Source organism: Dromiciops gliroides, chromosome 2 (genome assembly GCF_019393635.1).
Source record: "Dromiciops gliroides isolate mDroGli1 chromosome 2, mDroGli1.pri, whole genome shotgun sequence".
Taxonomy (NCBI): Eukaryota; Metazoa; Chordata; class Mammalia; order Microbiotheria; family Microbiotheriidae; genus Dromiciops; species Dromiciops gliroides.
Window position 1 is genome coordinate 48,873,094 of NC_057862.1, and position 25,643 is coordinate 48,898,736.

The window sequence follows — 25,643 nt, forward strand, 5'->3', positions numbered from 1 at the left end:
AGCTTCCCAGGGTTTGTTGCAAAGTAGACATATTTTGAGTCCAAAAGACCCAAGATGGGGGGGGGGGCAGGGGCAATTAGGGTTAAGTGACTTGCCCAGGGTCACACAGCTAGTAAGTGTCTGAAGCTGGAATCCAAGGCTGGTGCTATAGCCACTGCACCACCTGGCTGCCCCTTGACTCCCACTTCAGATACTTTCTGGCTGCGTGACAATCCTAGGCAATTCAGGTAGTCTCCCTTGAGCTCATTTCTTCATTTGAGAAAAGTGGATAATGATAGCACCTGCCTCAGATAGCCACCTCCCAGGGTTGGGTCTCCCAGGGTTGTGATGAAGATCAAATGGGATAATAAAACCCTTTACCTAAAGCACTATATGTTGGCTGTTGTTACTATTACTACTATTTTGGGGGTTCTTTTAAAAAATTGGGGCAGCTAGGTGGCGCAGTGGATAGAGCACCGGCCCTGGAGTCAGGAGAACCTGAGTTCAAATCCAGCCTCAGACACTTAACACCTACTAGCTGTGTGACCCTGGGCAAGTCACTTAACCCCAATTGCCTCACTAAAAAAAAATTGTCCAATTACATGTAATGGTATTTTTTTATTGTTTTTTTTTTTTTTTTAGTGAGGCAATTGGGGTTAAGTGACTTGCCCAGAGTCACACAGCTAGTAAGTGTTAAGTGTCTGAGGCTGGACTTGAACTCAGGTACTCCTGACTCCAGGGCCGGTGCTCTATCCACTGCGCCACCTAGCTGCCCCTTGTAATGGTATTTTTTGAGTTCCAAATTTTTCTCCCACCCTCTCTTCCCTCCCTGCTCCCGCAGCCAGGAGCAATCTGATATAGGTTATACATCATGTTAAACATATTTCCACATTCCCTACTATTACTATTGTGATAGTGCCTGTTGGTTTAACAAACTCCCCAAGAAATCCATTCATTCAGCAAACATTATTAGGTGCCGACTGCATGCTAGGCACTTGGGATAGAAAGGCAGAAGTGAAACAGTGCCCGCCCTCAAGGGGCTTATAGTCGACTGTCTACCAATAACTAAATACAGAGTTTCTACAGAGGCACTAATAGCTGGAAGAAGGCTGAGCTCAGTAAGAATTGGCATCTGAACCTAGACTGAGATTCCAAGATTTGGGGGAGCTTTCCAGGCAAGGGGATACAGTCTGTTCAAAGGCAAGGAGGTAGGAAATGAGATTCCGAGTCAAAGGCTGGCTATCCCTGACAGAACCATGGAAGGGAGTGAGATTGGTTGGGATGTTAGAAGCTCAGACAGGAAGCTGGCCTGAGTGATCAACCCTTGACCTCCTGACCTTTCCCTCCCTCCCAGAGACGTCTGTGAGGCGATGGAATACCTGGAGGCCAACAACTTTGTGCACCGGGACTTAGCAGCCCGGAATGTGTTGGTGTCTGAAGACAACATTGCCAAGGTCAGCGATTTTGGCCTCACCAAAGAGGCCTCCTGCACCCAGGACACTGGGAAACTGCCTGTCAAGTGGACTGCCCCCGAGGCCCTGAGAGAAAAGGTAGGAGGCCGTCCCTGTCCCGGCTCAACCTGACTTTTTTTTAAATCTTTGAACATTTATTTGTTTAACACACCTTTTTTTTTCAATGCAACAAACGTTTATTTTATTTTTTCTAATTACATGTAAGGGTAGTTTTCAACATTCCTAAGATTTAGAGTTCCAAATTTTCCTCCCTCCCTCCCTTTTCCTCTCTCATCCACAAGACAGCAACCAATCTGATATAGGTTATATATGTACAATCCACAAGTGCTCTTTTTTCTATGGGGGTGGATAGTAAGCTTCCTCATTAGTGCCTTGGGATTGTCGTGGATCATTGTATTGCTGAGAGTAGTTAAGTCATTCACAATTGCTCATTGAACAATCCTGCTGTCACTGTTCAGCCAGACTCTTGTGTCCAGGCTGTCGCCCCTACCCCTATGGATTGTTCTATGGGCTTTATTAGCCCATATGTAATGAAGAGAGAACCACATTTGGGACCTAAATTGAGATCCTGGTAGCTTCTTGCTAACCGTGACCTTCAGCAAGGCTGCTCTTCTCTGCGGGCCTCAGTGTCCTCATCCAGATAGGGGTTGGCCTGGATCGTCTCTTGAGGCCTCTTCCAATCACATAGATGACCCTTTGATCCTCCAAGGCTGTATTGGGCTGAGCGCTCAGTCCCCCAGGTCCGTGTGACTCCCTCCTCTCCTCCTCCCGTGGCCTGGGCCACAGTCCCCAGAGGAATACGGCCACGTAGCGAGACGGGCCAGAGCCTGGCCCTCAGCTTCTGCTCCTTCCTCTTCCTCGAACAGAAATTCTCCACCAAATCTGACGTGTGGAGTTTCGGGGTACTCCTCTGGGAAATCTACTCCTTCGGCCGAGTGCCTTATCCGAGAATCGTAAGTCTGGGCAGGGGCGGCGGGTGGAGGGGGCTGAGGGCTGGGGAGGGCCTGGGCGGCTGGGCATGGTCGGGTCTCCCAAAGCCCCCAGCAGTTGACGGTCTCTCCCCAGCCTCTGAAGGACGTGGTCCCGAGAGTAGAGAAGGGCTACAAGATGGACGCACCCGATGGCTGCCCAGCCGCCGTCTATGAGGTCATGAAGAATTGCTGGCACCTGGATGCTGCCAACCGGCCCACCTTCCTGCAGCTTAGGGAACAGCTAGAGCATATCAAAGCCCATGAGCTGCACCTGTGAACGCTGGGGTGGGGGTGGGGGCACCCCATGGGCGCCCTGTGCCACCCTCTTCAATCACCTCTATTCCCCCTCCCCAAAACAAAGACTGAGGTGCTCTTGAGAACTGGACCGGCTCAGACTGAAGCCCCATCCTGGGAAAGACTGTGGACATCTTTCTGGCCTCCTCCCAATGCCAGGACAGGCCCTGGTGGGGAAGAGGGGTGTGTGACTCAATCCAGGGCAGGGGGGTTGGGGGAGAACAGCCTTCAGGTCCCTCATTCCAAAGTGATGTGGCCTCAATGCCTGTCCCGGCTCCTCCCCTTCCCTTCTCCCATCTCCCCTGCTCTGCCCTCCTGGGCCCCCGCCCCCCCCCCCCCCACTAGCCTCTCACCACCTGTCCATCACAGGAGGCCCATCTTGGCCTGTCCATCTCTCACAGGCCAGCCAAGCGGGGACCAAAGGGGTTCGGGGGACTGCACTGAAGTGGGAGGAAGGGGCAGACTCTCCCTCGTCTCCCCCTGCCCTCCTGCCACCCGCCTGCCTCTTGTTTTCTTCTTTCTTCCTCTTTTTTATGCTTTTTTTTTCTGGTTTGTTTGTTTTTTTTTATTATTTTCAATTTGAGGAGAAAAAAAAAATACCCCACGTTGGGCATTTTACAAGAAGTACGAATCTCATTCTTAATGTATTAAGGGCAGAGGGGGAAGGGAATAGAAAGAAAAGAAACGCCCCCTCTACCATGCCCCCGTCCCCCCTCCCCAGTCGGAAGCAGCCCGTGCATCTCCCTATCCATCTCCCAGCCTCGGGCCTGGTGTTTGCGCTTGACCCTGTCTCAATGTTGCATGCCGATCCCAGAGGCCTTTGCGTTTCTGTCCGGTGCTTTAATCTCATGTATTGCTGCCCACCCTGTGAGATGAAATTGTAATAAACCATCCCATGAGGACACTCGACACCCCCCGCCTCAGTGCGTCCTCTCTGGGGGGCCTGCCTGCCCGCCTCCACACCCCAACCTGAGGGGGGGCCCCTCCCAAACCCTACTGAGGCTTGAGAGGATCCCCCCCCCAACTTCCCTTGCCATCTTGTCCATCCCCCTGTCTCTATGAGCAGGACTGTGCTTGTCCCGTTGTATTGGGTGAGGGTGGCGGGAGGGGGTCTCTTTGGGACATGTCAGCTGCCTTCTGTTCCCTGCATGAGTGTCTTGTGTCCGTCACCATCAGCGAGCTCTTAACTTCCCTCCTGCTTCAGTGGGAAGCCCGCCCCTCACTTCGTGGGAGCTGGGCCCGTGACGACAGAGAAGTCGTAGATGGGTGCCCCAATTCTCGTGCTATTGGCTCTGTGGCTTGGGGGGATGGGGGTGTCTTCTGCTGTCTACCTCCCTTGGTCCTGTCCCCAGCCCCTTACCCCTACACTGCCCCTATCAGCTCCCCAGATCAGAATTGAGCTGAGCCAGATGTTGGGGGTAATTATCCCAGCTGGGAAGAGGTGTCAGTGGTGTGACTTGGCCATTAAGGAAGTTCTAGGATAGTCAGACTCCCCTTTATTTTAAGGCTAGAAAGCATGGAAAGGGGGAAAAGGAGAGAAGAGCTAGCAGTCTCTATTCTCTTGTGGGCCATGTTGGAGAGTGGGACTGTGCTCCTTGGTAGGGGGCTGGGGGCAGGGGGCAGGGAGCCTGAATCCTAGATGAGATGCCCAGCCCATAGGCTGGAGGAAACATGGGCCCAGGCCTTGGGAAGCTCATAGTCTGGATAGGAAGACAAGGCTCATGGAACATGATGGTGACATGTTTAAATGTCATCATGAGTGACAGGAACACTTGAGAATTTGCATCCCACAATGGGGAAAGATTGGTATTGGAGTAACTAGCTTGGGAAGGTTCCCTGGAGGAGGTGACCTGAACTGGGTCCTAAAGACTGATGAGATTTGGAAAAGTGGAGGCTAGGGAGGGTCCAGCAGTTGCCAAAGCCTTCCACATTCTTCCCATTCCTCTGAAGGGTCCAGGCTACAGAGACTGAAGTAGACCCCCCTGACCAAGACATCAGCTCCACTTGGAAACCAGCCCAGGACACCTACTTCATTGGCCCTGTGGCTTTTCTGCATTGATGATCTGGAGGGCCCCCACACACACCTTGGATTTGGGAACCAGCCACACCTGAACCCCAGTTCTCTTCCCCTTCCCTTTTTAGGGCTGGCTCCTAGCACCTTCCTTCTCGCAGCCATTTTACAGGCTTTCTAGAACTTATTCCCAAGGAGAAGGGATCTCCTCAGTTCTGTGCCACCCAGAGAATGCTGATGTTTGGGTTTGTCCAGGAGCATTATTTGTGGCTTGGGGACTTGGTCCACGTGGACACTTGGGCCATGGCTCACTTGTCCAACTCCCCCACCAATCCAGTGGCCTCAGGGTGCTGGGTTCAATGAGAAACTTTTCCCCTCCTTCGGGAAAAGTCTAAATAAGACTTGCGTGGAACTGTACCAAACACACGTTCAACCCAGTTTCCAGTTTTACCCCCCAGAGTTCATGAAAGAAATTTAAATTGGAAGTTGCCCCATTGAACATCTGGGCCAACTTAGCATCTAAATATAGAATTCTCACCTCGATCCCCAAGACATTTCCAGCAATCATCCATCTTGTGGGTATGGAGGAGAGCTCATTGCTTCAAGAGCCAGCTCCCATCCTTACATTCCATCCTCCCTACTGTGCCCCCTACCCCCCACTTCCTCATGCACAGCCTATTATAGCAGCCTCCCACCTGGTCAGCCTGCCTTTATATTTTTTCCTTTTGTAACCATGGGAAGGATGTGAGGATTGGAATGGGGAATTCCCAGGTGAGCACACTTCCTTCGCCAGTACAGATCAACACCTCCTCTGCAGTTGCCTACAGTACCGAGAGACTGAGTGACTTGCCCAGGTTCCCATGTCATGAATATGTATCAAAGGTAGGATTTTGAACCTAGGTCTTCCTGGTTGTGCATGGTAGCCAGAATAATTTTTCTAACACCTACCTCTAATTAAGCCGGGTTTATACTCTCCAACCTTTTGTGGCTCCCTATGACCTCCTTGAATAAAATCCAAGCTCAGCCTGGCATTCGAGGTCTCCCTGTGATCTGGGTGCCCACCTATGTTGTCACCTATTGTACCTCTAGAACAGAAGTTCTTAACTTGGAGTTAAATGGATTGGGGGGCTGTAAACTTGGGGGGGAAAACAACTTTATTTTCACCAACCTTTGTTTTCCTTTGTAATCTTACATATCTGGTCCCTTTGAAAACATGATTTAGAAGAGACCTGTAAGCCTCCCAAGCCTGCTGCCACCCAAGGACCAGGACATAAAATAGACAGCGCTTGGTGCTGTGGCTCCCTGCTCCACACCTGCTGTTTGTAACAACTGCTGGCATGTGTTTGGTGCTTAATTCAACCTCCGGCCCTGCAAAGTGGGCACTAAAGGTCATTTATTAAGTGCTTGCTCTATGCCAGGCACTGCGTGATTGCTTTACAGATATCTCATGTTATCCTTACAACAACCCTGGGAGGTAGGTTCTATTATTATCCCCATTCTATGGATAAGAAACAGAGGCTAACTCGCCCACGGTCACAGGGCTGTTAAGTATTTTGGGCAGGTTTTGATTTCAGGTCTTTCCCTCTAATGATACAGATTTAAACCCATTTTCAAAGCTTCCCATCCTTTTTTGTTCACGTCTGCAATTCACTACAGGATTGACACCTCGCAGGTTGGGGACTTTCCACAAGGAGATGGTGGAACACGGGAGCTCTTGGTTATCTTCCCCTTGACCTTCTCCGGTGCCCCCTGCATGATACTCCTTTTCGGTTCTCCCAGGACAGCACCTTGGCTGTGCTGCCAGGAAAATATTGGCATTAAAGGGATAGACCTTCATTTCTTGGAGAATCGTGGAGAACTTGGCAGCCTTCCAAAGGCAGCCTAGCCTCCTTTTCACTTTTGGGCCCAATTCATTCATCCCCGAGACATACAAGAAACAAGTGCTAACCCTATTTTGTGGATCAAGAAAGCCAAGATTTCAGGAGCTTAAGTGACTTCCTTATGATCACCCAGCTAGTCAGGACTGGAGCGTAGGTGGACCTGGAGTCGCTTAACTAGCTGTGTGACCCTGGGCTAGTCACTTAACTTCTGTCTGCCTCAGTTTGCTCAACTGTAAAATGGGAATCAACAGCACCTATCTTGCAGATTATTCTTGGAAAGCACCTAATACAGTGTGTGGTACATAGTAGGCCTTATATATTTTATTTATTTGCTTGTTTTTGTGGGGCAATGAGGGTTAAGTTGACTTGTCCAGGGTCATACAGCTAGCAAAGTAGGCCCTATATAAATACAGCAGTTACTAGTAGGTCTCCTGCTTCATGGTCTCCGTGCCTTGCTGCCTCAGTAGTTAGCAGCCAGTGTGTTCTGTTCTCTCAAGGAGGCAGTGAGCTTCCTGAGTTCCTGGATGGAATGCCTCCCGAGAGCTCACATGGAGAAGGGGCTCAGTAAAGCCATGATCAGTGTACTAGTGTGACCAGAGAGGGAGGAATGTGTTGGGGGCAGAGCAAGGAGACCAGCCTGACCGGGGTCTTCATGTACGGAGAAGCAGTGAGAGGAGATGGGTGAGGCGGCAGGCAGGTTGTAGGGGACCTCGAATGCCAGGAGAGCTCGGACTCGATCCCACCCAACCTGGGCAAACAGCTTGTGTCAGAGGGAGGGGCCCACTCTTGGGCAGTGAAAGGAAGCTCCTGGCTTTCAGCCTGGCCTACCCTCCTCCGTCCCTTGGGCTGCCCTTCGCCAGCCTCCTCACCTTCCAGCGCTTCTTCCTCCCCTGGCCTGGCCAAGCCCCAGGAGCCCCTCCCTCTTCTACGGGGACGCTGGCTCCACTCTCTCAGCCTGTCGGAGATACATCAGGGCAAGGGCATCGATCTGGGGCCCATGGAGTCTGGCCCTTCTCTCCTCTGCCTCCTCTTCCTCCTGCTGCCCTCCCACAGCCAGGCCAAGGCTGCGGCTCCTTGGCACCGAAGGCTTGAGTACAAGTTCAGTTTCAAAGGGCCAAGACTGGCGATCGCCGGGCAAGGGATACCCTTCTGGAGCCACCATGGAGGTTAGGGGATGGCGTGCTGGGGGTGGGGGTTCAGGCCTGAGGCTCAAGGAAGGTGGAAGAGATACTCCTCCCAGAGCTCCTCACCCACTTGGTGCCAGCCCCTCTCTCATGCCTACACACAGGGGAAGCCAAGGATTTAGGTGCTATTCTGTCTCTGATTCTATGACATAGGGGAAGTTAGCAGTGGGGGAAACATGGGCTGCCAAGGAAGAGGGTGGGTATTGAGCTGGTCATTCCAGGCAGGGGCCACCCCAATGCAACCTGTGTCATGGGACCAGAAACTAATTTTGTCCTTCTGGACCGGGGTGTTCAAGGCCCGGACCTCACCCCTTGGGAATCCTAGAAGAGCCAGGTGGCCTGACCAGTATAAAATGACGTGGGGAGGATGTCAGAGGTTATCCCTGGGGTCTTGGTTGTACCATTGACTCACAATGAGCTTGGGGCCCAGCTGCAGACCTAACTGACCATTGGGATACCATTCTCCTCTCCTTCAGCCTCAGTTTCTCCTGCCTCTACCTTTTCAACTTGGCATTTCCCAGTGTCACCCACAGTCTCATAGGCTGTTAAGGAACTTAGCAGGAATTTAGCAGGTTGGAGCTCTTTGGTTTTCAGATAGAGATAGAGAAACTGAGGCCCAGAGGTTTTGTTTTTTGTTGGGTTTTTTCCAGGCGGTGGGGCAATGAAGGATAAGTGACTTGCCCAGGGTCACACAGCTAGTAAGTGTCAAGTGTCTGAGATCAGATTTGAACTCAGATCCTCCTGAATCTAGGGCCAGTGCTTTATCCACCGTGCCACCTAACTGCCCCTTGCCCAGAAGGTTTTAAGAGACTTGGCCAAGGTCACAAAGTTATGCAGGAGAGTCTGGTTTAAACTTGCCTCTTGACTTGCATACCACCTTTATCCCTTCTTTCTGTCTCTTTCTCCTCCCCACCCCTCTGCCTCAGTTTCCTCTGTTCTGGTACCTGGGAGGAATGGGCTTTGATGATTGGGTGATTGTAGAATCACGGCCTGTAAGAGGATTTGGGGACATTGTCCCAAGCCCTTCGGGTTAGAGGGGATTCTAGGGCTTCCCCACCTCCAAACTCAGCTGCTTTGTACTCCTGGGCCCCGGCCCTCTTCCAGCGACAGCCTCCCTCACCCCTTCTCTAACCTCCAGGCCCTTTCTCTGTGTTGTTTGTGGTGGGTCCAGCTCCCCAAAGGCCTCTGGACAGGCCCAAACTCCTACCCTCCTGCCAGTCTGCGCCCCCCACCCCTACCCCAAGCAAGGAGACCTCAGCATCTTGCCCCTCAGGTCAGTCTTCCTGGCCCTGGGGCCTGGGACCCAGCATGTTTATCTCCTAGCAAAGCTAGAGCCATTTCATTTAAATTTGTCCCCAGCTCCATGTCCCCGTTTCAACAACCTGTCTTCCTCCTCCCCCCCAGCACGGCTCAGGGAGAAGTGTCTGATAGCCGTGTTCCCCTGGAACACCCCCTCCCAGGCTTCTCCCCAGTTCTTCCTCCTTGGCCTGGGTCAGGCTCCAAGAGCTCCTCCCTGGTGTGAGGTGGAAGGGACTGACTAAATTCTCCTCTCAGCAGGGTTTACCAAATAGGAGAGAAAGGCCTGTGGAGGAGAGGATGGTGAGGGAAGGCAGGCAGCCATAATGGGGGGATTTCAGGGACCCCGGGAGGGAGGGAGGATACATTTTGGAATAGGACCTTCTCCGAGCCTCTAAAATCTCACTGCAGAGGTAACCTCTTTCTCCACCAGGGGTAAGACCAGACCTGCATAGAAACTCCTCTGAGCCCCGGAGCAGGACGCCCAGTGGGAGCAGGACACCCAATGGGAGCAGGACGCCCAATGGGAGCAGGATCAGTGGCCGGCTAGATTTAGAGCCAGGAGGGCCTTAAAGGTCATTCATTTAATCCAATCTTCATTTTACAAATGGAAAAACCAAGGCCCAGAGAGGTCAGGATCCTGCCTCTGAAGCCCCCTGCCCCCTCCTCCAAACCCAGTGTGACCACAGATTGAAAGAGAAAGACAGCCTTTGGTGTCTCCTCCAGTATAGGGGATGCTCAGCTGGGACTGTAATCATACCTGTTCCTGCTTTGGATTGGATCTGACCTCTCAGGAGGGGGTCCTTCCCAGGCTTGGGGGAAGAGCTGGGGCAGCCCGGCGACCATCCCAGGGGACAGGGGAGGCTCCAGAAAGCTGTTCCCCAAGACCTAGAGGGGCCCCAGGGACCAGATTGGGAGTTCAGCAGCCTGGGTTCTCATTGCAGCTGTGCCACTTTTAGCTGCTGTCTCTGGGCCTCAGTTTCCTTATCTGTAAAAGGCAGAGATGAGCTGAGAGGATATCCTCATCCTTCCCAGCTCTACCCATCTCTAGAACGATGGTTGGCTCAGGGCCTTCCCCATGCCCACATCCTTTCCCTCTTCCTCTGTAGCTTTTCCCAAGGGCAAACACCGGGATTAATAAAATCTCCAGGAAAAGCAGGCAGGGACTAGGAGGAGGGGGAGAGCCCAATGCCAGAGCCCTGGGACTTGTGCCAGCTTCCAGGTTGGCACATGGTTGGGGGCAGGGGGAGCAGCAGAAGGGAGGGCTGGGGCTGGGCTGGCAGCCGGCGACATCTCCCTTCCCAATTAGGGCTGGCCCTCCTTAGAATTGTCAATGGGCCAGGTCTTAGCGTGGTGGCTCCAGCCCCCTGATCTTGGCCAGCCTGGTCCCATCCTTTCCTTTAGAAGCCAACAGTAAAAATACAGATATGTACAACTACAGATAGGTACAAGTAACTAGGGTCTGCCATAAATGTGCCTTCTCACAAGGCTATTTGTACTTTAACAAGGATCAAAGCTCCAACAGAAGGAAACTCAATCAATGAGCATTCAGTAAGAACCTACTCTGTGTAGCAGGCACAGTGTTAGACACTGGGGATGCAAAGATGAAAACATGTCTCTGCCCTCAAGGACTTGGCATTTTTTCTTGAATCACCTTTAACAAGCAATTATTAAGTTGCTTACTATTTGCAGAGCCCTGGGTTACCATACAGTACCATAATCAGGATTTTTATGCTGAGAAAAATGACAAAACCCATTGGGGGAGGGGGAAAGGGGAAATAGCATAGCATAGAAGGAAAGGGAGCTGAGTCACCCAGAACAACCCATATTTTCTAGCAGTAAAGAGGCTGTTATTTATACTGTAGGGAAGAGCTTACCCTAGTCCATCATCTGATATTTTACTATTTTAACTAACTTGACACTAAGCTCTACTGTCCCTATGCTGCTAAAAGTCTACAAGTGCCATCAGCTTCTCTTAAATTCTTTGCCCTCTAAATTCAGTCCCCTGAAACAAAGCCAGTTGCCCTCACCCTCGTTACAGCTCTGCCTGGGTGCTTGGGATTCAAAGCTACAGGAGAGATAGCCCAGGGGCTTGAGGACCTTTCACTCTCAGATACGGGATGGGGGGAGGTGGGTGACAAGGGCAAAAATAATTATGATACCAAGGGTAGGGATAGGGACAACAACCTGTGATTTTGGGACCATAGAGAATTCTCAGGTGAGGAAATTCCCTCTGCTAATAAAGGCTGGGACCTTTTCTGCACCTTCAAGTTTCCTAGAACACTGAGGTTCAGTGACTTGCCAGGTTGTGTCAGAATGGGGGCTAGAACCTGTGCTTTCCCCAGCTGTAAGACTAGCCTTCTCTCTACCAAACCAGCTTTTCTCAATGCCTGGGCTCAGGATCCCTTTATATTCTTTTTTTTTTTTTTTTTTTTTTTTAGTGAGGCAATTGGGGTTAAGTGACTTGCCCAGGGTCACTCAGCTAGTAAGTGTTAAGTGTCTGAGGCCGGATTTGAACTCAGGTACTCCTGACTCCAGGGCTGGTGCTCTATCCACTGCGCCACCTAGCTGCCCCCCCCTTTATATTCTTACATTTTTTCTTTATGTGATTTATATCTATCAATATTAGAAATTATAATGGATACATTTTGGAAAGATTTACTGAAGAAGAAACCCATGATATGTTCACATAAGTAACATCTTTTGTCAACTAGTGAGAAGAGTGGCATTGTTTTACTTTTTTTTTTTTGGCCAATCTCTTTAATGTCTGGCTCAATGGAAGATCTCTGGATACCCCTCTCTGCTTCTGTAGACGATATGTTGCGATATGTCATTTGGATTAAAATATGTGAAGAACTCCACCCTCACATGGATAGGCAGTTGGAAAATAGAGGCGAATAACATCTTATTATTCTGAAAATCACGTTGATCTTGTGGAGCCCCTGAAAGGTCTTGGGGACCCCACTTTGAGAACTGCTGCCCTGGATCCTTATGATCCCCAGGAGCAGGAGATACATTCAGAGGAGAGGGCCAAGCAAAGTGCCAAAAAGGAAACCCAGGAGAGGGAGATCGCCCTTGCAAAGGGACTGCCACCAGAATTGGGCTTCAGGGGAAGGATGGGACTTTGACAGGGGAGACAGGAAGTACCTCAGATTGGTGGGTGTGGCACAGGGAGGGCGGGGGAGGGAGGTGGCGGCTCTGCAAAACAATTGACGAGAGGCACAACTGGATAAGAACAGGAGACAGAAGTTTGGCTCCCAGGTTAAATAAATATTGGAAGGGGATCCACATGAGACAAAGCTCCAGTGTTGGTTGGAGCCAATTGTGAAGGGCCTTCAATGCTATAGTCAGGAGTTTATACTTTATTTGGCAGACAGGTGTTTAATAGGGGAGCGATGTGAATTAACAGCTCAGACAGGACAGGAGTTTAAGGAAAAGCACACTGGGAGTCAGAGGTTTATTTTCCAGCCCTGGTCCTGTCCCTAAATTGACATTAGATCTCTAGGCAACTCACTTTCTTTCTAGGAACCTTGGTTTCTTTCTTTGTAAAATGAGGGCATTCTCATCTTATTCTGCTGTGACAGGTGATTCACTGATCTGTCTCCCAGAGATCCCAAAGTCAATCATGCACTCCTTCTGCCTTAGTTTCCCCCTTTGCCCAGAAAGGCTCTCTCCCCACTCTCCAGGTAAAAGAATAAAATGTGGTCCAAAAGTCTTAAGGGGATTACTCCAAAACAATCAAATCCAGGTGTCCTGCTTCCCAACCCAGCATGCTCATTCCTCTAAGGTCTCTCCAATGTGTCCTGAACATACTTCATTGATCCCTCATTCCTTGTTCTCCACTCTTCACTCTCTATCTCCTGCCCTCACCCACTTCCCCCAACCTATCAGATGCTTAATCCTACTGATTCTATCTCTACCACCTTCCCATCCCATCAACCCACACAGCCACCTCTCCAGATCACTCCTCACCACTCACCAGGATTATTACAATAGCCCCCAACTGGTCTTCCTGCTTCCAATTGGTCCCTCCAATCTGTTTGCAAAATGTATCTTTCTAAAGTGCAGTTCTGATCATATTTTCCTGCTCAAGAAGCTTCGGTTGCTCCCTATTCCCTCTAGGATAAAATAAAAATCTCTGTTTGACATTTAAATCCTTTCACAATCTGACTCCAGCCTATATTTTCAGTCTGGGCTTGCATTGCTCCTGCTCTCAGACTTAATTCCAGCCAAACTGGCCTACATCCTGACCCTGTATATTACATCCAATCTCCTACCTCTGGACCTTTGTCCTCTATGCCTGAAATGTTCTCCCTCTTCGCTTCTGCCTTCTAGAATCCTGAGCTTCCATCAAAGCACAACTCAGCTGTCACCTCCTACAAGGAGACCTTTCCCAATTCTCTCAATTGTTAGTGTTCTTGTCCTTCCAACACACACACACACACACACACACACACACACACACAAATCCCTTTGTATTCACTCTCTATATAATTTGTATCTGTTCAGATTCTTCCCTCCCAAGAGAATGTAAACTCGAGGGAAGAGATTGTTTCATTGTCGCTGCTGCATTCCCAACCTCTACCACAGTGACAGTGACTGGCAAAGAAGAATAGCTCAACACATTCATGTTTTACTCTTACCCCTGAATGTTTGCTCAAGCTCTTTCCCCGGAGCTAGACTTGTCTTTCCTCCTCTCCTCTTCCTGAAAATCTACCCACCTTTCAAAGCCATCCCTTCTAGTAAGTCCCCCTTGACTGTTTCCTGCACCCAACCAATGGTGTTCCCTTCCTCTTCGGACCTGCTGAGTCCCTCAAGTCTGAACCATTACCTTAAGTGACTTTGGACAAAGTCACTTGCCCTTTCTTGGCCTCAAGTTTTGTCATCTGTAAAAGGAGTTTGGACTACATGGCCTCCGAGGTCCCTCCCAGCCCTGATCTGCCCTCATTATTTCATGTGTAGGTCTTGTCTCTCTAATTATGCTGTGACTTCCCCAAGAGCTGTAACTATATCTTTGGGGGTGGGGGTGAGGGACAGCTTCACTTTCCCAGACATCTGCTGGAGCACTCTGCCAAGAGCAGAGCACTTAATCCTTTCTTGCCTTGCCTTGATGATAATTTCATCCTTCTCAAGGTGCCAGAACCAACAAGGGGAAATTCTATCCTGGATCTGATTGTTACCAACACAGAGGAATTGGTGTCAGGGGTGGAAATAGATGGAAATCTTAAGGAGAAAATGACTTCATCTTAGAAACTGTGATAGAGGGGAATAAAGATGGACCTTAGATGTTGGAAGAGATTTCAAAGGGTCTGGAGAAAGGCACGGTTGACTTTGTTTCTATGGGAAGGATGAGGTCTTAAAGACAAGAATCTGAAGACACATACAGAAACCATCCCTGTGAGAAGGAAAAAGTGAGGCTGTCTGCAGAGAAGGTCAATGCACAGAGAATTCACTAACCAGTTTATGGTTTGTTTTTTCAAGGCATGTACACAAAATAGAAGCAAAGCCAGGTAACTCCTGATGAATACAAAGGTCTGATGGGATGGTGTCAGAATAATCTCAGGAAAACTAGTGATATAAATAAGCTGACATTGGCAAGGAAACCAGTGAATAATAATCAAACAGGAGTTTTTCAAGGTCTATTGAGGAAAGGAGGAAAAACACAAAGGAGAAACCCACTGCTTAGGGAATAGGGGGTGACAGTGACTGATGATGAAGAAATGGGCAAGCTGTCCAATTTGATTTATCTTGCCTGTTTTCTCAGCCAGGGAGAATGACCCTTGAATAGGAAAGCATAAAATAAAAATGGCTGATCATGTGTTGATACCCAAGATAAGTAAAGAGATAGTAAGGAAGCATTTGGCTACCCTTGAAGTCACCTGGCCCAAGTGAACTATGTCCCTGAGTACTGAATGGATGGGCAGATGTAATGAATGGCTGAGCCACTGCTAAGGATCTTTGTAAGATCGTGGAGGATGGGAGGGCAACTGTTGGCATGATTTTCAAAAAGGGGAAGAAGATGTAATCTGCACACTGGAGCTTGGCAGGAAGCTTGGCTTTGATTCTTCGAAAAAATCCCAGAATGTGTTATTAAAGAGATGGATGGTGCACATCTTGGGAAGGAAGCAGTGATTACAAAACGCTAGCACCATTTCATCGAGAGCAGCTCATCCCAGACTCCTCTTGTTTCTTTTTTTTGACAGGGTTGCTAAACTGGTAGATCCGGGTAATGCTGCTTAGTAAAACATTTGCCAAAGTCTCTCATTCTCTTCTTGAAGAAAAGATGGAGTGATGTGGTCCAAGTGACAGTATAATTAGACAAATTTGGAACTGGTTGAATGGTTGGACTCAAAGAATAATCATTAATGGTTCAATGTCAGTTTGGAAGGAGGTCTCTAGTGGAATAACCTAGGAATCTGTGGTTAGTTTTATGCTGTTTAACACTGTAATCAATCTTATCAACAATGAAAATGTTATTAATCGCCTCCTATGTACAACTATGGGCAGCTAGGTGGCACAACGAATAAAGCACCAGGCCTGGAGTCAGGAAGATCTGAGTTCAAATCTGACCTCAGACACTTACTAGCTGTGTGACCCTGGGTGAGTCACTGAACCCTGTTTCCCTCAGTTTCTTCATCTGTAAAATGAACTGGAGAAGGAAATGGCAAACCACTCCCATATCTTTGCTGAGAAAACCAGAAATGGGGTCAAGAAGAGTCAGACATGACTGAAAACAACTGAAAAATGACCAACTATGTGCAAGCCTCTGTGCTTTGTGTAAGCAGGCACAAAATAGTCCCTACCCTAAAGGAACTTCGCTTCTTCCAGAAGGTTAAAACGTGCACAGAGAAGAGTAAATATGAAGTAATTTCACAGTAAGAGAGAGCAGTGATAACCTTGCAGAGGGACAGGGCAGGGTCAGGAAAGGCCTTGGATAGGACATGGCACTATGCCTGGGAGAAAGTTGGGATTCCCCAAGGCAGAGATGAGGAGGGTCTGCATCCCAGATATGGGCAACTGCCAGAGTAGTCACAGAGGCAAGAAAGGAGATATGGTATATTAAGGAATAGTTTGGCTGGAATGAAGGAAAGTCACCCAATTGTAAGGCAAGTGGGAAATAGATGGAGAAAGATTTTGAATAGTTTTCTATTTCATCCTTGGGCCAGTAGGGAGCCACTGAAGAATCTGGTGTGGGAAAATGACAGTCAGATTTCTGTTTTCCATATAGCAATATGATGATTTCAGGGAAGAGAAATTAGAGCAGAACGACTTGGATAAAGGCATAACCCAAAGCTGGGAGGGGTGGTTAACACACTGGGTAACAGAACCAAGATGCAGAAAGATCTTGAAAGGCTATCACACTGGGCCAAATCTAATAAATGTAAATTCTTACCCTTAGGTTCAAAAAATCAATGTCACAAGTGAAAGAGAAGGAGTGGGTAGACACCAGTTAATCCAAAAAAAAGAGAAAATGCTGGGCACTTTTAGTCAACAACACAATATGGCAGTGGAGAAAGTGAATGTAACCTTAAGCTTCATTAAGACAGATAGAACATTTGGAATAAGGAGATTATAATACTGCTATGTTTTGGCTTCAATGGATCACATCTGGACAATTATGTTCAGTTTGGGGATATTGTATTTTAGGGGGACCGTTAAGGAGCTGGAGCATGTCCAGGAGAAGGCAATAAAGAATGAGTTCATGCCCTCTGGGGATCAGCTGAAGGAAATAGGGATATTTATCCTGGAGCAGAGAAGACTCAAGGGGAGCATGATAGCTGGCTTTGAAGATCTGAGGCTCGATCATGTGGTGGAGGGATTTGACTCATTCTGCTTATTCCTAAAGGGCAGGACTAGTTTTGAAGAGGTTTGTGTAAGCTTGATGGGGGGCAAAACATCCTCATCTTTGGAGATACCCAGAAGTGCCCTGGGCTCTCCGAAAATAGGGACCTCCTTCATTGGAGGCTGTCAGACAAAGCCTGGAACACCATTATTACTTCTTTTTTTTTTCTCACAATCACTCCTCTTTATTTTATTTTTTTTTATTTGAATAGAATTTTATTTTCCAAAATACATGTAAAAACAAAATTTTAACATCAATTTTTTTTTTAAACTTTGTGTTCCAATTTCTCTTGAAGGCAGAAACTGTTTCATTTTTGTTTTTGTACCTCTGGCCTCTAGCACAGTACTGGTCACATGGTAGGGATTTGATTAATAACAACAACAATAATGAGGATTTATATAATGCAAAACACTTGTTAACATATTTACATATATTTACATATGTTGACATGTTTACATATGTTAATGTATTCATCTTCATAACAAGTAGGTGCTTTTTGATTGACTTTGGGCATTCACCTTCCTGGGCCTCAGTTTCTTTATCTGCAAAATGAGGGGGTCCAGGGCAGCTAGGTGGCACAGTGGATAGAGCACCGGCCCTGGAGTCAGGAGTACCTGAGTTCAAATCCGGCCTCAGACACTTAACACTTACTAGCTGTGTGACCCTGGGCAAGTCACTTAACCCTAATTGCCTCACTAAAAAAAAAACAAATGAGGGGGTCCCCTCTCATTCTAGATAGATGATCTTAAGATTGATTGTTGGGGGGGGCAGCTAGGTGGTGCAGTGGATAAAGCACTGGCCCTGGATTCAGGAGTACCTGAGTTCAAATCCGGCCTCAGATACTTGACACTTACTAGCTGTGTGACCCTGGGCAAGTCACTTAACCCCTATTGCCCTGCAAAAAAAAAAAAAAAAGATTGATTGTTGTGGTAGAGCCAAGCTTGTTCAGGTGTGAGTTGGGCTGGATGACCTCTGAGGTCCCTCCCAACTCTGTGATTATCTTGTCTCCCCCATACCACTTGGCACAAAGGCTGGGCACGCTGGAAGCCCTTAACTAATAATGAATGAAATGAGTGAATGAATAAATGAATGACTGAAGAATATGAATTACTAAACTGAATGAATGAGTAAATATATGAATGTTGTCTAGTGAATAAATGAATCAGTGAAGTGAATGAATAAATAATGAGTGAATGGCTCATGTAATAGATTACTGAGAAAATGAATGAATGAATGAATGATGTGCCTTTGTTAGGCAGTGTGCAGAGATCCCAGGAGGCAGTTGTCTTGAGGAAGAGGGATGGCCCATGTCTCTGAGTAATCCCTGAACACCTACAGATGCCATTCCTGGGCTACAGGAGGTGAGGCTGGCCCCATCCATGAGGAACAAGAGGGGAGCCATGTGGACCCAGGCTGCCATCCCCTTTCCCAACTGGGAGGTGGAAGTGGCTTTCCATGTATCTGGGCTGGGCCGCCTGGGAGCTGAAGGGATGGTAAGCAGCCAAGCCCCTGCCCTGTCCGGATGTCCCTTTGGCTGTTGGGGGTTGAGGGGTGGGAGGGTCTTTCTTGTTTGAGGAGCTTCTGTTTTCCCTCAGATGGGTAGGGGCAGCTGCATCTCACTATAGAAGTAGCTACATTATAGAAAAGAGGGCCAGGGTAGCTGACAGGAATATGGAGAGTGGGGCTGAAACCTACCAGGTAGGGAGGGTTCCCCAGGGTGGAGGCCCTCTACCAAGACAGGCCGCCTTGGCTTGAGGCTAGCCCACTTTGGTTGAAGCATAGCCCAGCTTGGCTTGAGACTAGCTCCTAGAGGCTGCCAGGGGCCAGCGATGGCTCACTGGGATACTGGTACCCATAGGCAGTGTGGTATGCCCGGGACAGAGGCCAGACTGGTCCAGTCTTTGGTGGTCCTGCTTTCTGGGATGGCATCGGGATCCTCTTTGACTCTTTTGACAATGATAACCAGGTGAGTTGTGCCATGGCCTCTCTGACCCAGTCCACCCAAAGCCCCCCAGATGCATTGGAGACTCAGGCCAATGACCTCACTGGTTCTTCCCACAGAAGAACAACCCTGCCATCCAAGTCTTGGCAAATGATGGACAAATTCCTTACGACCATCTCAGGTAAGGGTCTGCCTTCTCATCTCACCCCAACCTCTGCTAATGAACAGGGTGAAGCTTATTGGTTCAGCCTCCTCTTTTCCTTGTCAATGTTGTACTGAGGCAACAGTATTCTGGGTTCAAACCCTACCTCTGATACTGTCTGTGTGACCTTGGGCAGGTCACTAAACCTTTCTGTGCCTCAGTTACCTCATCTGTAAAATGAGGGCTTAGGACTAGCTGATCTCTGATATTCTCCCTAGTTCTGTCTATGACCTATGATCATTGGTTGCTTACTGAATTTTGTTTAAAGTATTATTATTTGAGGGAGGGAGGAAGGAAGGAAGGAAAGAAAAACTATAAGTTGTCCATTCAACTCAATAAATATTAAACTCCTATTCTGTATAGAATGGAGAAAGCTAGGTGGCTCAGTGAATAGTGTTGGGCTTGGAGTCAAGATCTGAGTTCAAATCCAGCCTCTAATACTGACTAGCTGTGTGACCCTGGGCAAGTCACCTAACCTCTGTTTGCCTTAATCCACTGGAGGAGGAAATGGCAAACCACTCCAGTATCTTTGCCAAGAAAAACCCATGCTCCATTGGGTCATAAAGAATTAGACATGACTGAATTACTGAACCACAACTGTATAGAATAGGATGTCAATGCTGGAGAGACAGAGAGAGAAATAAGACATGGCTCCCATCTGCCTAAAGTTCAGTGTAGTGAGGGAATCAGACCCACTTTGATGCACTGATGGACCTTCTATTTTATCAGTAAGAAATGTCCCCCCACTTATGCAGAGAGCGACTTCTCTATGCCTTCTCATCCTGGACTGTTGCTCTCCATGTCTTTCCATAAATCCCTCACAGAGGATCTGTCTGGGTCTGCAACCTACACTCCATGTGGGCAGGGACCATGTCTTAGTTATAATACATGACCATGTTATACAGATGAATGGAACACAAACTAGAACTGAATTGAGAGGGGCAGCTAGGTGGTGCAGTGGATAAAGCACCAGCCCTGGATTCAGGAGGACCTGAGTTCAAATTCGGTCTCAGACACTTGATACTTACTAGCTGTGTGACCCTGGGCAAGTCACTTAACCCTCATTGCCCCGCAAAAAAAAAAAAATTTTTTTAAAAATGGATTGAGAGCATAGCAGAGGCCAAACAGAATCCCAAAGCATTTGAGAAGGTTCACTTATACACAGGGGAATCTGGGAAGGCTTCATGGAGGAGGTAGACCTTGAAGTAAGGGAAGGATTTCCAACAGGTAGAGCTGTTCTGGGCATAGGGGAGACTATGTACAAATGGACAAAACTGGGAGAGGGTAAGAGGAGATCAGGGAATGCTGAGAGGTCCAGTCTGGTTGGAACAAAGAGCATAAGAAGGGGAGTAATGGAAAATAAGCTTTGAAAGGTGGCTAAGAGTCAGATTATGTGGGCCTTGAATGCCAGGCTAAATAGTTTGACATTCAATTGACAAGCAATAGAGAGCTACTTCATGGGTTTAAGGAGAGGAGTAACAGGATCAGACATGTGCGTGAGTGAATGTCTTCCAGGGATGGAGGAGGCCAGGTGCTGGGCTCATGTGTTCGGGATTTCCGGAACCGTCTGTACCCATTTCAAGCTAGAATCACCTACTGGGAGGAGAAGCTATGGGTGAGTAACCCTGGAGCAGAGCCTGCCCTGGGTCATTTTGCCCCTCCCGTCAGCACCTGGGCCTCCACCCTCCTGCACCAACTCAAATCTCTCAGGCTCCTTAGAGAGGGGAGGGAGGTGTGTGTGCACACAGCTGATGCAGGGCAGTACAGGTGTGCTGTGCTAGCTAATGAAGCAGTCAAACAAGGAGAAGCAAGGGTGTGGTCACACCCAGCACTCTCAGCTCCAGTTCCCATTTTCTTTTTTTTTTTTTTTTAGTGAGGCAATTGGGGTTAAGTGACTTGCTCAGGGTCACACGGCTAGTAAGTGTTAAGTGTCTGAGGCCAGATTTGAACTCAGGTACTCCTGACTCCAGGGCCTGTGCTCTATCCACTGCGCCACCTAGCTGCCCCTCCCATTTTCTTAGTGCTTTAAGTATGAGCGTCTCCTGAGTCCTCCTTGGGGCACAGAGATGCCAGTGCTGAAGACTCTACCTCAGAGTGAAAACTCTGGATGATCCAACCAAGCCAGAAGATCCTAGGGACGAACTCCATGTCCGGTCATGAGAGGGTGAGTTTAGCTAAATTCAGGGCAGCTCATCTCCTCCTTCATGAGATCTCTTAGATGTAGAGCTAGTCCAGCCCCACTAATTTGACAGATGAAGAATCTGAGGCCCAGAGAGGCTGAGTGATTTACCTAAACTCACGCAGCTGTAAATAGCAGAGCCGGGCCTCAGCCTCCATTTTTTCAGTCATTGCCACTCTTTAAAGACCATCTACCCAATTAATTCTAGAGGGAGCGTAATCTGTGTCTGTGGAGGGAGGGTACCACACCAACCAATTTACAGCTCCTTGAAGCATATGATACTTGACAAATCTTAAAGACATGTAAATATAAATGTAAATTATTATTGTTGTTGTTGTTGTTATTTACACATGCATCTATTTTGTTCCCCATGACAGCTCTTTCATTAGGTTATATACTGCAAGATGAGAAAACAAACGACGGCATTTGCCCAAGGTCACAAACCAGTGACGGCACTAGAACAGACACCAAGCCTTCTGACTTCAAGCCCAGCATTGTATAACTTCCTTACATCTAGGCACAACACATTTCATTAGGGTGTGCACCCAGGGTTTTTTTTTTCCCCCAGAAGAACATTTGTTGAATACTCAATCATGTAAGATATTATTTTTATTTATCAAGCAAATTAAAAAAACAAAAAAGTAGCTAAACTTAATTTTGTTATGAACAACTAAACTTTACTTTTAAAATATGAAGCTTTAGGGTCAGCTAGGTGGCTCAGTGAATAGAGCACCAGCCCTGGATTCAGGAGGACCTGAGTTCAAATCCGACCTCAGACACTTAACACTTACTAGCTGTGTGACCCTGGGCAAGTCACTTAACCCCAATTGCCTCACCAAAAAAAATAAAAATAAAAATAAGAAGCTTTAAAAGCGAGATGTGAAATACCGATATTTGTGTCGCCTGAACACACCCAGCATACCTTGTGTTCATGCTTATGCTTCTGGACACTGACAACATTGATAAGTCATCCATGTGCACCTGGACCTCAATGAGGAGTCCCCCTACTTGCCACCAAGGCAGTGAGGTTCCAAGTCCTAGCAAAGACACAAAGAGAGGTTCCAACTCGATCTCTGTTGCTTATCTACCCCTCACAGGTATACATTAACAACGGCCTCACTGCCCAAGGAGCGATAGATGAGGTCTGCACTGAAGTGGGACCCCTTCTTCTGCCCCCTGGAGGCTTCTTTGGGGTCTCAGCAGCCACTGGCACCCTAGCAGGTAAGGCCCCCCAGCTCATCCTGGGGAGCTAGCGGGGAGAGGTGGCCCCACTGGGCTGAGGTTGGCGGGGGAGGGCTCTTTACAGAGTCACCTGCCTTACATGAGCTCTAGGAGTAGAAAGACAGGTGAGCAGATTAGGCCCATTTGCCTCTCAGGCTGTTGGCTGGAATACCTATTCAGGGCATAATTTCTGACTCAGAGCCCAGGCATCACCAGCCTGTGTTTTCCAAAAAGCAACTGGACTCTTGGTGCCTGCCCTGGTTCTGTCTCACCTTGTTTAATCTACAGTTAAAGTTCAAAGAAGATGATCACACAATATTTCATGAATTGATCAAATTTGTCTCCACTCTCATTCTCATCAATATCCTGATCTCCTTATTAACTTTGCATTACCCAAAAGAATATATACTTTCATGAAAGATTATAGTACATATATAGAATTGGAAACAAAAAAGATACAACAAAACTCCTAGCTACTCTGCCACTGATAAAGGTCTGAAACTTCCCTTTTCCCTCTCCCCATCTGCCCTTCTCCATTTCCCCCAACCCACCCACCACCATATTTACCTGGAGTCCTCCTTCAGTGCCATGTCTTGAACCATCTCTGGCCTCTTCTCTTGTTGAACCTCTCCTGGAATCTGCAAAGTTTCCAAAGCTGCCAGTTCTGGTGCCTAGGAGAGTGGGAGGGTTCCTATGTAACAGAAGGAGTAGTCACCATTTTGTACCACACAGCAGGCGCTATACTCATACTGGGTTTTCTGGGGTCCCTGGAATAGCGACAGCTTTTTTTTAACAGTTTTTAATTATGGCAGGATATTACTCAACTTTACACAACTCCCAGCCTCCTGTGTTTTTACTTTTCTCTGGTGCTTAGAGAGCTGGGGAAATTGCAGAAGAAAGAACCTAGACTATTTTAAAACACAGGTTCCATTTCTTCAAGGTTGCAAGGATCCATGATTTTATCAATGTGGATGCCCAGAGGCAGCTAGATGGCTCAGTGGATAGAGTGTTGGACCTGGAGTCAAAAAGACTTGAGTGCAAATCTGGCCTTAGATATTTACTGGCTTTGTGACCCTAGGAAAGTCATTTAACTTCTATCTGCCTCAGTTTCCTCAATTGTAAAATGAGGATACTAATAGTACCTACCTTCTAGGGTTGTTGTGGGGGTCAAATAAGATATTTGTAAAGTGCTTAGCACAGTGCCTGGCATATAGTAGGTGCTTAATAAATGATTATTTCCTCTTCATTGGTTGCAGATTGCAACCTTTCCATACCTTAGCAGCCAGAATTCATGAGTTTCTATATCCAAAAAATCCCATTATCTTATTGAGGAGATCCTCTGCACTTAGTTGGGCTGGCCCTCAGGAAACAAACACAGAGGTCATTTCCAGGCCTGAACTTTAAGTCTTTCCAGTGTGGGAGGACCTCCCAGGGCTCATGTCCTGCTTATAGAATCTTCAGGATCCCAGAGTTGCCTCAGCACCATGATGAGACATTGGAAGAAGACTGCCATGGAGAGCTATGGCAATGGTTAAGATTATAGCACAGATGACCGACTCTGATGGAAACTCAGCATTGTCTCATCCCCCAAGTCTTTGCTGTGTCACTATGAAAGATACTGGAGAAGAGAGACTCCCCCTCCTTGGCTGATCTCAGGACAAGGCTTACACCCTTTAGTCAGAGAGTAATTACTAACAGGATATGGTCAAGACCAAATGAGATCTATAGACTAGAGTAGGTCAGAGAAGGAAGAGATCATCAAGTTTGGTATGGACAAGGATGATGCCTTAAAGGAGATGGGGTGGAAGTAGGGGCTTTGAAAGACCGGAGTGCACTTGATAGAATGCTGGGCTTGGGAGTCAGGAAGACCTGAAGTCCTACTTTAGACAAATGCTAGCTATGTTACCTTAGCAAGTCACTCAACCTCCCTCAGCCTCAGTTTTCTTATCTGGATAATGGCACCTATCTCTCAGGGTTGTTGTGAGGATTAAATGAGATAACATGGAAAACGCTTTGCTTTTTTTAAACTTCATGGGCTGCCCACTCAACAGCATGTCATTATCTGAGCACTAGGCATTCTTCATCCACTTGGTTTTTCTTATGTGGATTGTTAGACCAGTCTCTCCTGAATAACCAAGAGACTCACTGGAGAGATCTAACAGTGTTCTGGGATTTGATACAATATACACAATGTCATTCATACACAGGAGCATCTAGAGAGTCACTTCACTCCGTATCTATTTCCTCATTTGTAAAATTAGGGGATTGGAATAAATGATACATTAGGACCCTTCTGGCTCAATGCTATGATTCTATAAAAAATTTTTTTTAAATCTGTGTAATTATAAACAGAGGGGCCATGATTAGAGGGCTCATGAAAAAGAAGGGTTCATGTAAAAAAAGATTGGGATGTTTTAGTGATATCAACAATGTGATATATCAACTGAAAAAAACTGATGTAAGTTTAGTCTTCCCTAATAGAGGACTAACATCCCCAAATCAAGGTTTGGAGTGGGAGATTGGAAGGTAGTAATAATAGTGGTGCCTTCTGTCCTGATCAGACCAGAACTGTAACCTGGGTGGGGCAAATGGGGCTTTTCCCTAGGGTACCATATTTAGAAGGTGCAGTCCTTCAGTAACACAGGAACAGAGCTGAGCACCAAGTTTATTAGAACAATTAGTTAAAATAGGAAACTACAAGATGGTGCACCAGAGTTGAGTTTGTTTCCAAGAGAAGCCTTGTACCAATGTCCCATAGGGTGGTTTTTTGTTTGTTTGTTTTTTCTCCCCACTCCACTGACCTGAGGATGAGCTTCATATCTCTTGCCCTAAGTGCTAAAATTTCTAGGTATGGCTATGGGGGCTATCGAGAAATCAATCCTTCAGCAAACCTTTACTGATATTCTGGACTGTCAAGTCTTAAAGACTGGAGTGTCTTCTCTTTGGACCCTCTTGTCACATGTGAAGGATGGTCCTCCTGGGCCCTGCTTCACTGAACCATCTTAGAAATCAGCAATACCCTAGGCCTGCCCCAAGCACTCTAATAGGTCATCCAAAGTTGCCATATATGAAGGGGTGGCCTAGTCTCTCCAGTGACTGCCATTACAGCTTGAGAAAACAGCAAACGATATTCCCTCTCTCCAGCTGTGACCACCTATGCAAAGGGAGC

General features: G+C 47.6%; 2 protein-coding genes across 2 annotated transcripts in view; both read left to right on the forward strand.

Moving 5' to 3' along the window:
* CSK (C-terminal Src kinase) overlaps nucleotides 1-3,625 on the forward strand; it is a 35,853-nt gene extending 32,228 nt beyond the window's left edge. Inside the window, exons 11-13 of the mRNA XM_043981600.1 lie at nucleotides 1,334-1,529; nucleotides 2,318-2,404; nucleotides 2,517-3,625. Coding sequence (XP_043837535.1) covers nucleotides 1,334-1,529; nucleotides 2,318-2,404; nucleotides 2,517-2,699 — 466 coding nt within the window. The 3' untranslated portion in view covers nucleotides 2,700-3,625. The remainder of the gene's footprint in view (nucleotides 1-1,333; nucleotides 1,530-2,317; nucleotides 2,405-2,516) is intronic.
* Nucleotides 3,626-4,286: 661 nt separating this feature from the next.
* Nucleotides 4,287-25,643, forward strand: part of LMAN1L (lectin, mannose binding 1 like) — a 41,835-nt gene continuing 20,478 nt past the window's right edge. The window contains exons 1-7 of the mRNA XM_043980306.1: nucleotides 4,287-4,314; nucleotides 7,468-7,773; nucleotides 18,269-18,423; nucleotides 18,789-18,896; nucleotides 18,995-19,053; nucleotides 20,590-20,689; nucleotides 22,351-22,474. Of these exons, the coding sequence (XP_043836241.1) occupies nucleotides 4,287-4,314; nucleotides 7,468-7,773; nucleotides 18,269-18,423; nucleotides 18,789-18,896; nucleotides 18,995-19,053; nucleotides 20,590-20,689; nucleotides 22,351-22,474 (880 nt within the window). The remainder of the gene's footprint in view (nucleotides 4,315-7,467; nucleotides 7,774-18,268; nucleotides 18,424-18,788; nucleotides 18,897-18,994; nucleotides 19,054-20,589; nucleotides 20,690-22,350; nucleotides 22,475-25,643) is intronic.